General features: G+C 32.6%; 1 protein-coding gene across 5 annotated transcripts in view; it reads right to left on the minus strand.

Moving 5' to 3' along the window:
• Nucleotides 1–1,897: 1,897 nt before the first annotated feature.
• LOC107437769 (uncharacterized) overlaps nucleotides 1,898–12,008 on the minus strand; it is a 58,977-nt gene continuing 48,866 nt past the window's right edge. For all 5 annotated transcript variants that reach the window (XM_071184329.1, XM_071184330.1, XM_016049865.3 and 2 more), the window contains 2 exons: nucleotides 10,413–10,719; nucleotides 1,898–2,706 (listed from right to left, as the gene is read on the minus strand). In XM_071184329.1, coding sequence (XP_071040430.1) covers nucleotides 1,950–2,706; nucleotides 10,413–10,684 — 1,029 coding nt within the window. In that variant the 5' untranslated portion in view covers nucleotides 10,685–10,719 and the 3' untranslated portion in view covers nucleotides 1,898–1,949. The remainder of the gene's footprint in view (nucleotides 2,707–10,412; nucleotides 10,720–12,008) is intronic.

Consider the following 12,008-nt stretch of genomic DNA (forward strand, 5'->3'; position numbering starts at 1 on the left):
TCAATTATTCGGGTTTGCGACTTCTGATGTCCCTAGCCTTGTAATTTTGAACCCAATCCAGAAGACAAGGGAACTCCTGGTTCAAGTACTGGGGGAAATTTGCCTTCGTGGAGGACTTTTTGATGGAACTAGCCCGCATTTGCTTTAAATGGAGAGGAAAACCTCCCACGGTTAGCCTGACACTAAAGGGAATTTAACCCGTGATCCGTCAGCCACTGGGCAGATTTTTCGTCAGCACCGTGGTCGGTGCGAGCTGGATGCGGAATTCGTATCGACCAATCATTGCTGAGATTCTAACCCGGTTTACCTCATCGGAAGGGGAACTTATCTCCTGAGCAATCTTGGCTCTGATTGCACCGAAACCAGTGTTTTATTTCCCCGATCTTCGAAGTTCTTCCTGCCTTTAAATATTCTACAGAACAAGCTGTAGTAAGCAGCTGTATACTTTCTACACGGAAGTGAAGCAGGTAGAGAGCTTGAAATTGGTGTTTATAGTTTTTATATTGAATACACCACCCACACATTTTTTTATATTTACTTTTGAAAATAACCGTTTAAAATATCGTAACTTAAACGATAGAATTTACTGATTCTTAGTAGTCAACTAAAACGTGCGTGTGTTATCTCTAATGTCTTCAAATATTTTTTTTTATTTTAGAGTCAGACTCTGATCACAAATAAATTATTGGGAAAACGTGTTAAGCGGTAATATTTTAATGAATTTGGGGAAATCAGTTTCAAAATTTACAAAAAACATCAAGAGCCTACTCGCAAACCATCTATTTTTCACAAAAAACACTATAAAAGTACACGGATAAATAAAATAAGTGGTACCTACATTTAATTGCATGTTATTAAACCTAAACATTCGGATGATTTTTAATCTCATTTAAGTTTTTTCTAAGAAGTCACAAGAAACTACACTTCTAATATAAATGGTAGGTCAAAAGCATATCTGCCAGGATTTTGTGTTTAAGAGTTAAAAAAAATGCTTTGTCACTTAAACTCGATATTTTAAAAGAACGACTGTCAAATGAAAGAAGATTTCAATTATTAAAAGATGGTGACGTACGGTTTACTGTGTATTGCTTAGTTAATGGATATTTAACTTTTTCAACTGCAAAGTTCGTCAATAGAGTGCGCTGGCTACGTCAGAAAAATATGAAATACTTTAATAACCACTATTTGTAGCAACAATGTGATGCAATCTGATGAAAAAAATTTACACTTATGCAAATTAAGCAGTTAAAATGTTCTGTTATACTGAAGAAGACATTGTTTAAGAATTTTCCTATTAGCAGAGTAATCTGTTGACAAACTTTGTAACTTAGTGAAAGTGAAATAGTATGTATTTAATTTAGCAGGACTCCAGCATACTATGGATGTTTTCTACACTACGGTGCGCTGCGAAATATTTAATGTATATACTTTTAACCCATGGGAAGGGGCTTTTAACCCATGATCCGTCTATTAGTGAGGCTATTTTACGTCAGCACTGTGGTTTGTGCAAGCTGATTGCGGAATTCGGATCGGCCAGCCATTGCTAGGATTCGAACCGGGTTCATCTAATTGGAAAGCGAACGCTTTATCCCCTGATTCATCACGGCTCATCATTAATATCTTATGAAAGCAGATTTGAACTCAGAAATAATAAAATTTCAGTAATTGAAAACAAAATAGTCTTAATTTTCGCTTGGCAGAATAAGCTGTAGTAAGCAGCTGTATACTTTCTACACGGAAGTGAAGCAGGTAGAGAGCTTGAGATTGGGGTTTATATTTATATTGAATACACCATCCACACATTTCGATCTCTCAGTTTTTCTTTGATTTCTCAAAGCGGACATTTTGGAGTTGTTGAAAAAAAGAACAGCTGGTGAAAAAAAGAAAATAGAAAGCATGAAATAAAAATAATTTATTCTTTGGCATCTGGAACGATAAACACACCATTTTTATGATCGTGTACTTAAAATCTGCACTTTGACAGAACCTCCTCTAGAGTTCGTTTTTGGTGGTATGATATAACCCTGCTTCCTGTGAATCCGCACATGCTTGGCAAGGTGGTCAGAACGTCCAAATCGCTTCCCACACACTGGACACTGGTACGGTTTCACACCCGAATGAGAACGTTTATGGCGGGCCAACTCATCCGATCTACTGAAACGCCACTTACAACCAGGCCACTGGCACACGAAAGGTTTTTCTCCAGTGTGCCGGCGGAGATGTGCCCGAAGGTGAGAGTTCTTAGAATAGACTCTGGCACACCCAGCATAAGGGCACGGAAATATTTTCTCTTCATCTGATACAGTGGCACGTCTCCCACCCCCACCTCGACGCTGTCTGGGTGGTTTTGGTATGACTGGTGTGCCGTAAGTGGGTACGTTTGTAGAGGGCGGCATACCTAATGTAGAGTACCATTCTTGAAGAGCAGGATTCCTGCCTCCTGTCGAATACACTGGTTTATTGTTATTGCATAGCAATCTAGAGTAGTCCTGTTGCCCTCCACACACAGTGGGAGGGAATGTTTGAGGAACAGTGGCGGGTGTTGGATTCTGGATGTCCTCTCCGCAGAGGACAGCGGAAGATAAAGCCTGGAGATCCACGCCCAGTACCACTAGGTCGTCTCTACTGCGTGGATCCGAGAATAGTTTGTCCACGAGGAGGTGGCTAGAATCTTGGACTGGTTCCGTAGTTTCAAGGAATTCTGACCTGGAAAAAGTAAAGTTGATGATATTATTCACATTTCCATGCAAAATGTCTAATTTTGAATCACTTAGAAATGGACAATTTTCATGGGTTAGAAGATAAAGGACAAAATTAGTGACCGCCACCTACATCGGGGCGTGTGAAAATTAATAAAACAAATTTTAATTTGTATAATTGGTTCAAATCTTAAATTTTACTAGTTGAAAACGTTGAATACAATTTTTAAATTTTACATAAACCTATTTGATGAGATCAAAAAAAAGTTTGTTTTTTTTCATTTAAGAATGAACCCTGCAGTGTGCCATATTGAGAAATGTTTAAAAGTTTTACATTAATATAGTTTTTAATGTACTATAAATTTCAATTTTTGAAAAGTGACCACATCTTTTGCAAAAGCCCACAATTGAATATGCTACTTCTGGCCCATAACAAAATTTTCTAATTTTGAATTTCACAGGAAGATTTAAGAATACATAATTAAAGTCAGTGATCGGTAAAACTACACTTTTTGTAGAGTTAGAGCTTGTATACTATTAAAAATGTAGTTAATTACAACTACGTATTTTTTTAAAAAATGTAATGATTACAAACAGCTATTTGGCTACTTTTAGGAAATTGAGTGTGCAGAGGGATTTCCTTTACACATACGCTCAAAATTTAAAACTCTTTCCCCCTGAAGCATCACAACTCCCATTTTAACTTTTAAGTCCTATATATCAAGCGTCTGAAATAAAAAATTTCCTGCATCAACTCTGGCAACAACCAATCATCATTATGATAAACGTTGACCAAGTTTTGCTAGTAATATCAACATATAGCGAAGTGGCCGGGATAGCCTGGTCGGTAGGGCGCTGGGCCCATATCCAAANCTGCTTCTGGCCCATAACAAAATTTTCTAATTTTGAATTTCACCGGAAGATTTAAGAATACATAATTAAAATCAGTGATCGGTAAAACTACACTTTTTGTAGAGTTAGATCTTGTATACTATTAAAAATGTAGTTAATTACAACTACGTATTTTTTTAAAAAAAGGTTAACGATTTCAAATAGCTATTGTAACTATTTGACTACTTTTAGGAGTGTGTTGAGGGATTTCCTTTACACTTACGCTCAAAATTTAAAACTCTTTCCCCCTGAAGCATCACAACTCCCATTTTAACTTTTAAGTCCTATATATCAAGCGTCTGAAATAAAAAATTTCCTGCATCACCTCTGGCAACAACCAATCATCATTATGATAAACGTTGACCAAGTTTTGCTAGTAATATCAACATATCGCAAAGTTAAGTAAAGGTAACATCTATAAAAACTTAATAGAAGCTACCACATGTTGAATGCTGGTAAAGACATTTAAATAACAATTAAGTGCAAAAGTCAATTATAAGGAGTTTTGAAATAAAGTAATTTAAAATTTTTTTTTTTTTTTGACGAAACCTATGCCGAATCAGTACCGTATGATGAAAGGAGACTGAAGATGCGTGTGAAAAGACATATGAAGGAGGCTGTATATGAAATGAAAGGGCTCTAAGCACAATTATAAGCCACATTTTCAAATTAAGTGGAAGAGCTTTTTTTTTGTGGAAAAAAGCTCACGATTTCTACGTGGGCAATAAGCTGCTTCTATGCATTGGGGTTAAGTAAATTTCTGAAAATTTTAAACAACTGAAAATATTACGTAACAGTTCGATATAACACCATTGACACTTTGGTAAAAAAAAATTCTGCTTATCAATAAACTGCAATTTCTTAAGTATGATTGAATCTAAATTTAAAGCTCAGTTTATGTTCTGCTATTACTGATTCTGAGATTTCTCCCAAAAATCTGAGATTTAGCCTTTAAGGACAATGATCACTAAACCGATGATCTCGAGATAGAAGCTCAAGGAGACATTTTCGGTCGATCATGTTAAAAACTAGGATTGACTAACTTGGACTCCTCCATTGAGATGATTAACCAAATGTTTTTTTTTTTTTTTTGGTCGATAGCACATATTAACTTTTCTAGCTCACATGGTAGTAGCACAGAAGCTACATAAGTTTGGCGGTCACTGCTTTAGAAGAAATTTGGTTTATTGACGCAAATCTTTTAATTCAAAAACGAGAAAAAAATAGACTGAAATTAGTTTAAAAAGGTAAAAAAAAAATATATAGTTAATACATGTAAGTATTTTCTCTCCTTTCAAAAATTCATTACTTCCATACTTTAAAAAAAATGTGCACCAAAAATGAACAGCTTGAATAACTTTTGATCCAATGATCGGATTTTCACGCACTCGAATCGGATAAGAAATCGATCGAATTAGTTCTTGAGAAATTGCAATTTTCAAACTAAATTTTTAAAAAATTCGATAGCTCTGAAAGTATTCAATCGATTTCGTTCAAATTGTGTATTTTGCCATTTAAATTCTGAAAATTTTTAGGTTTATATGTAAAATAAAGGAAAAATATTGAAAATAATTTGTTGCATTTTTATTACTTTTATGTGAACAAATTTCATAATTTGGGTGATTTTGTTTCATTTGCTTAGAATTTGTAGCCAACATTTATAACCCGTTGAACAGCCGACCCAATTTTATAGGTTTACGACCACTAATGTTCAACTACGAAGCCTTGTCATTTTGAACCCAATCCAGAAGATAAGGGAACTCCTGCGTCGAGTATTAGGAGAAATCTGCCTTCGTGAGGACTTTTTGATGGAACTAACCCGCATATGTGTTACATGAAGTGGAAGACCACGAAAACCTACCACGGTTAGTCTGACGGCAAGGCGACTCTAACCCATGATCCGTCTACCACTGAGCACGTCAGCACTGTGATCGGTGCTAGCCGCATGTCGAATTCGTATCGTCTGGGATTCGAACCCGGTTCGCCTCATTGGAAGGCGAATGCTCTATCCCCTGAGTCATCGCTGCTCTGTAGCCAATTGTTTAAAACGCTATTAAGAAATGGAGAAAAAATTAACATTATGGAGTCCAAATGTTCGACCGCTCTCCTCGCCAAACTTCTTTTCCACATCGCGACTACCCCCCCCCCCCCCACTCATATCTTGCTGGTCAGGAATCCGAACTCATTGAAAAAAAGGTATGTTTATTCAGAAAAAGTTTATTTCTGTCTCTGATGATTTCGTAATTAAAATATCATCTGCCTAATCAAACCATTAAGAATGAGTCCCTATACGTGAAAATCCGATCATTAGAAAAAACCCTTAAAGTGTTTACTCTTTTTTCCAATTTTTTTTAATTGTTTACTATTGCGAAAAATTATAATAAGTTTTACAGAGAATATAATCAAATCGAATATAATTTGATATTTAATAAATAGGACACGTGTAAGAGGAAGCGAAGGGGGACGACGTCTATGTAAAACGAGAATAATCGTGCACGATAAACATGCACACGATACTCTCATAATCAATGGAGGTCGAGCAGCTTGGTAAATAAAATGTCCGACATGCGAACAGAGTTCGTGACAATGTATAGACACACTTTTTTTTACCTGTCATTTGCCACTAAAAGGACAGTTGACAATACCTTAAATTTCTAGAGATGTCACTTTCCGTTTGTGGTAAAATTGTTGAGGAGTAATCATTGTTTGGAGTAATATCAATATGGACAATATAATAATTTTATTGTTAGCATTAATGACTCAAAAAGACAACTTAAGTGGTCTAATTCGGTGATTACAAAAATCGTTATTTCCTCTAGTTTACTAAAAAAAAGCTAGGGTTTACTCAAAAAAAAATATTTAAAAATTGAAAAGTATAAAAATTGTTTAAAATTGAAAACATAAAAAGGTAATTCAATTTCACTTTACAATTTTAAATAAAGCAAGTTTTGTAATAAAAATTAAAAAAAAAAGGAAAAATTGTCGGATAATAGATAGTTCACATTGCTAACGTTCACATTGTTTTAATTAACGTTTCCATAAAATTAACTTCTTTAAACTTTTCATTAAATTACTGATTTCATAATTTTTATAAAAAATTTCAAAGTTTCTGTATCTGTTTAATTGTCACATTTTTTTAAATTTCAAAGAAATGCCTATTTTCGAAGCAATATTTAGTATAAACATGAAATAAATTCGGCATTTAATTCATTATAAAGAACATAGACTACATTATTCGAATACTAAAAGCATACATAATGATATTTATGTATTTAAAAAACGGAACATTTTTTAAATTAAAAAAAAAATTGTACTACCATTAATTTAATTGAAATTTAACTTAAACTAAATTTTGTATGCTATTATTTTATAATGAATATACCCACTTTATTTTAAAGACGAAAGAGGACACGTGCAAAATGCCAAATAAGCAAAACTTGTGAAAAATATTTTTACAATAATATATTAAATAAATTATGAAAAAATAAGCATACGTAAAAAATTCCTTAAGAATTTTTCAAAAAACTTGTTACTTCCTATTTCTCAAACTCTTATATTTTGCATGACATGCATTTTGAATAAATGTTTCTGATATGGTTCTTAATTTATGATTTTTAATATATAATTAAAATAGTTTTTAATATATAATTTTTTTACAATTTTAGAATTCTAATTTTACTGATATGGTCTATAATTTATAATTATCAATAGATAATTTTCAATAAACAATTTTCAAAATATAGTTTTCAATAAACTATTTTCAATAAACAGTTTTCAATAAAGAGTTTTTAATAAGCAGTTTTTAATAAGCAGTTTTTAATAAACAGTTTATAGCATAGTTTTAGAATTCTAATAAAATTTGCACAGTTTTATTCTATATTTAAAATTATTTTTCAGCAACAAAAAGTTACTTTTATTAAGAAAAAAAAAGCTAACTTAACTTGATTAATAACACTTGTTCTGCATAGTACTGCAGGAGAGAAAAAATTACAATTACAATAAAAAATTATAATTTTACTATGTAAAATTATGCGTAACGAAATGCTTGAGTTCTATAGAACGACCAAGCTATCTGCAATAATAATTTCATATTTTGTGGGTCTATTTTAGGCATTTTTTAGAGTGCCAGGTTAACGTATATAAAAACATATGTATACTATTTTACATGCATGTCAAAAGTTCAACAGTTGTTGTGTTTACGTGTTAAGACAGTCCTATATAAATACATAGAGATCCAATTAAAAGAAACAAACTATTTTGCATTAAGTCAATTCTTTATTAAAAGTAGTTGTATTTAAAGTAAAAATAAACATTTACGGAAATTTTGTGCTTATTTTAGTGTATGGAAAATCCCTTATAAGTTGTGTGGCGTCAATCGGGGGGGGGGTTACAATACTATAGACATATATCTTCCTGAAATAAAAATTACTTACTGTACTATCAAAGATGTTTTCTGCATCAAAATTTACTTTAAATTGTATGTCTGAAGTCGAAGAAAGTAGTAGTATACATTTTTGAAAAACGGAAGTAATTGTTTCCGTCTCTACCGAATCTTAAGAACAAAAGTCCGGAAGGAAACCCAACTCATTAGGGGGGAATTATTAGCGTCGTAGGATATAGTAACCGAAATTTTATCAGCACAGTTTTCGAAACTGCATCTCAATAGCTTCCACCGGAAAAGCTATTTGCAATTTAATATCACTGAAAGAATTTTCTGCTGAATTACTTAATACCAGTTTAAATGGTGATATATAGGCTATCACTTTTGTAACTACTGGGTCTCGTTCAAGGGCCCCGGCAGAATAATATAAAAGGGGGTGCAGCCCTCTAACAAACTGCCCCCCCCCCCAAAAAAAAAAGAAAAAGAATTTTTTATTTTCAAATATTCAGTCATTAAATTTTGTTTTGTTTTTGCATATACTTTCATCTGTTAATTTTCCTCAAGATACATTTCTTCATTGTTAATAAGATATTTAAAAAAAAGTACGAATTTCTTGTACTTGCAAATTTTGCCACGAGAAACTGCATTGATGGCATAGCTACTGACTTTGAAACACAAATAACCGCAAATAACAGTAGTTTCGTATACTAACGTGTTTGTGCACGCTTAACATTGGTATTTATTGTGTTGATGAAATTTTACAGTTGTGAGAAGTCAGTTTGTGTTATACACCTTTCTTAAACAAAATAACTGATAACAAAATATAATATTATTTATATTCTATTAAATGAAATTTAAAAATATAGCTTAGATATCTCCCAAATTTGTGCATGCTCAGTGTGCATAAGAAAAGAATCAAAGATATGACTCAGAATTCACTGAAAAAGTTAAACAGATTTGGACAGCGAACAAGACGATTACAATTTTTGTTTGATTAAACAAATTTTTTATTGTTCTGTATCAATAATTACTTAATTATTTGTTTTTGAATAAAAATATTTTTAATAAGAAATTTTTATAACAAAATTGTTTTTCTGTATCTCTTTAATTGTTTAAAAAAAGAAAGAAAAAAAGCCAGAGGGGGGCAAGTGCACCCTCTTGCACCCCGCTGCTGACGCCCTTGGTCTCGTTTATAATGTGTTGTCACTTTGTCACCGCATGTGAAGCATAGGGAACTTTCCTGAACTTAGTTAAAAGCATAGCGGATTCTCTATTTCTGCTTGTTTTTATTCATTTTCAGCAACAAGCATCCATTACACTAAAAAAGCATTTATAACTATACAAAATGTGGCTCTTTTACTTTGAATCTAACTGTTCGACATAAAAAGATTATTGATGATTAAGATTATTGATGATAAAATGTCATTCCTTTTGTTTTAAATATAAAGTTTTTTATTCTTCCGCAATTCTCTTTGTTGCCTTTATCTAAGAAGTAGAGAATCCGCCGAAAGAAGGGGAATCATTTAGGGATTCGCTGCGGAATAAAAATTGAGAACTTTGGTTCGAATATATCTTTTCCGCATCCATAGAAACATCGCATTTATAAACTAATGAGTCTCACTTTAATATGTAGTCTCTTCGAATTAAAATAAAAGGATTCTTCATATTTCAGTGCCTTGAGAAGGATAATCAGTAATAATAAATTTAAACAAAAGTTGTTTTTAATATTAGTTACTATTTAAACATTTAAATCGCAGACGTAGAATAAACCAAACATATGTTTTCTTGGAAAAGTGTATTGTTTCCACACAAATGTCACCATCACAAACAGTTCGTATATTTTAAAGATCCGTGAGAATTCTGCATTTCCTATGAAAAATAGTGCTTAAAATTTTACTCATCAATGTTCTAAAAATAATGTAGTGACCCAAAATGACCTGAAAGCCTAGTACCTAACAAATTTGAGTATAGGAGTTTAATGGTACAAGAATTGGACGTTAACTGCGCCATTATAACGCATTCAACTGCAACGAAATAAAACGATATTTTGAATTAAGCGTAATGCTAAAATTGATGAAATGAAAGATCAGAGAGATCTCTAGCTAAATTTACTATGAAAACGATGTTATGTCAAGTTCGGTAGATTTTAAAAAGTACCATAAAGCTTCGTTTATTCGCAGTTGAAGTGTTGCTTCATTCGTTATTATACATTTCCTTTACATTTTTTAAAGATTTTTTGTTAACTGAATTTTCTTATTAATGGCGAATGGACTTTCCAGATTTCATTTTTCACATTAAATATTTTAGAAATCACAGTCTGTTTGCATATTCTAAGCTGATAATGAACTTTTTATAATGCCGTGATTCCTCCAGGAGAATCTAGATTTACTAGGTGAGCAAAAATTGAGTTCGTAAAAATTGTTGAATAAAGTGATGATTACCTGTCGTCAACCGGTAGAGAGAAGAGGCTGTCAACTGATGAGCAGGAAAGACAAAAAGAACAAAGTGAAAAGCTGTCATCGCATTCACAGTGGGGACTCCAACCTGGTGGGTTCTCATGAAGGTATGCGTCTAGCTCATCTATGTTGGTGTCGTCCACCCAAGGAAGTGAACTCTCACTGTCGTCGTCTTCAGAGCCGGTCAACTTAGTGGACGCGAACAGACCGCTACAGAGGAAGTCCATGCCTGATAGGTCGCTCTTCCAAGCAGGCATCCCGCTGCTTGGAATAAAAGCAGTTCTGAAGAAATCTGAAATGAATTAAGAGTCAATTAGTAACACACTTCCACTATAGACTTATTCAGATTTTATGATGAGGCATAAAATTTTATTCTTTTTTTTGTTCTTGTAAGCAATGGATGACGTGTGAAGGGTGGTGATACGTTTATGCTAATGGAACAAAATGTTCCATTACTATAAATGTATAGGTATTTTAACCAATTCAATAAAGGTATAGTACCCCCCCCCCCAANTGTACAATGTGCAAAAAAAAAATAAACGGACCACCCTTAATAACTTAAGATCTAATCCTCGGATCTTCGCGTTCTAGGACTCAATCTTAACAGTTCGAGAGGATGATCTCAAATATGCTAATCAATAAGTGCAGACTATGTTTTAAGTTACGAAATTAGACACAAAAATGTATTTTCTCTGAATAAAATTTTTTTTTTTGACGGATTCCGATTTCTGACCCCCAAAATATGGGGGGGTAGCTGCAATCTGGGAAATATAGTACCAACAGTTTGGTCAGGAGAGGAGCCCAAAATTTGGACCTCTTAATGTTAATTTTTTGCGCATTTCGCTACAATTATAAAATTTTTTTGCACGCAATTATAAAACTAGTTTGTCCAAAGATGCGAAAAATAAATTTCAGTAATTATTATTTAATAAGTCAAAAAAATTTTAATTGTAAGGTATACAATTTTAAAGAATATAATTTTGCATGGAAAAATACAAAATTCCAGCAAATTCAGCCGAATAGAATGTATTAGGCCGATTTTGCTCAAATTTTATTTACAGCCATGTAAAATTATATTCTTAAAAACGATGCCAAAAATTGCATATCTTACAATCCAAATTTTTTTCGACCATTATTAAATAAAATAATAGATATTTTATAAAGGCTATTTTTGCATGGAAATATCTTTTCCTAAATGAATTTTATAATTGTGTGAAAATATTTTTCTATTCTATTAAGTTCTCGAAACATAACGAAATACGCAAAAAGTAAAATTAACATTAAGGGATCCAAAGTTTAGATCCCTTAAAGTTAATTTTACTTTTAATAGTTAATTTTAAGTTAATGTTAATTTTACTTTTAAATTACGCATTCCTGATTGAAGTATGGAGAATACGAATCAGTCCAGAAAAGTGTGTTTATTCAGAGAAAGTACGTTTTTGTGTTTCATTTCGTAACTTAAAATATCTTTTGTCCAATAGCCTATTTGAGGTCAACCTTCGAGCCATTAAGATTGAGTCTTAGAACGTGAAAATTCGATCATTAGATCAAAAGTTATTCAAGGTGCTCCACTGTTTTTTG

The sequence above is a fragment of the Parasteatoda tepidariorum genome, chromosome 8, assembly GCF_043381705.1.
Source record: "Parasteatoda tepidariorum isolate YZ-2023 chromosome 8, CAS_Ptep_4.0, whole genome shotgun sequence".
NCBI lineage: Eukaryota > Metazoa > Arthropoda > Arachnida > Araneae > Theridiidae > Parasteatoda > Parasteatoda tepidariorum.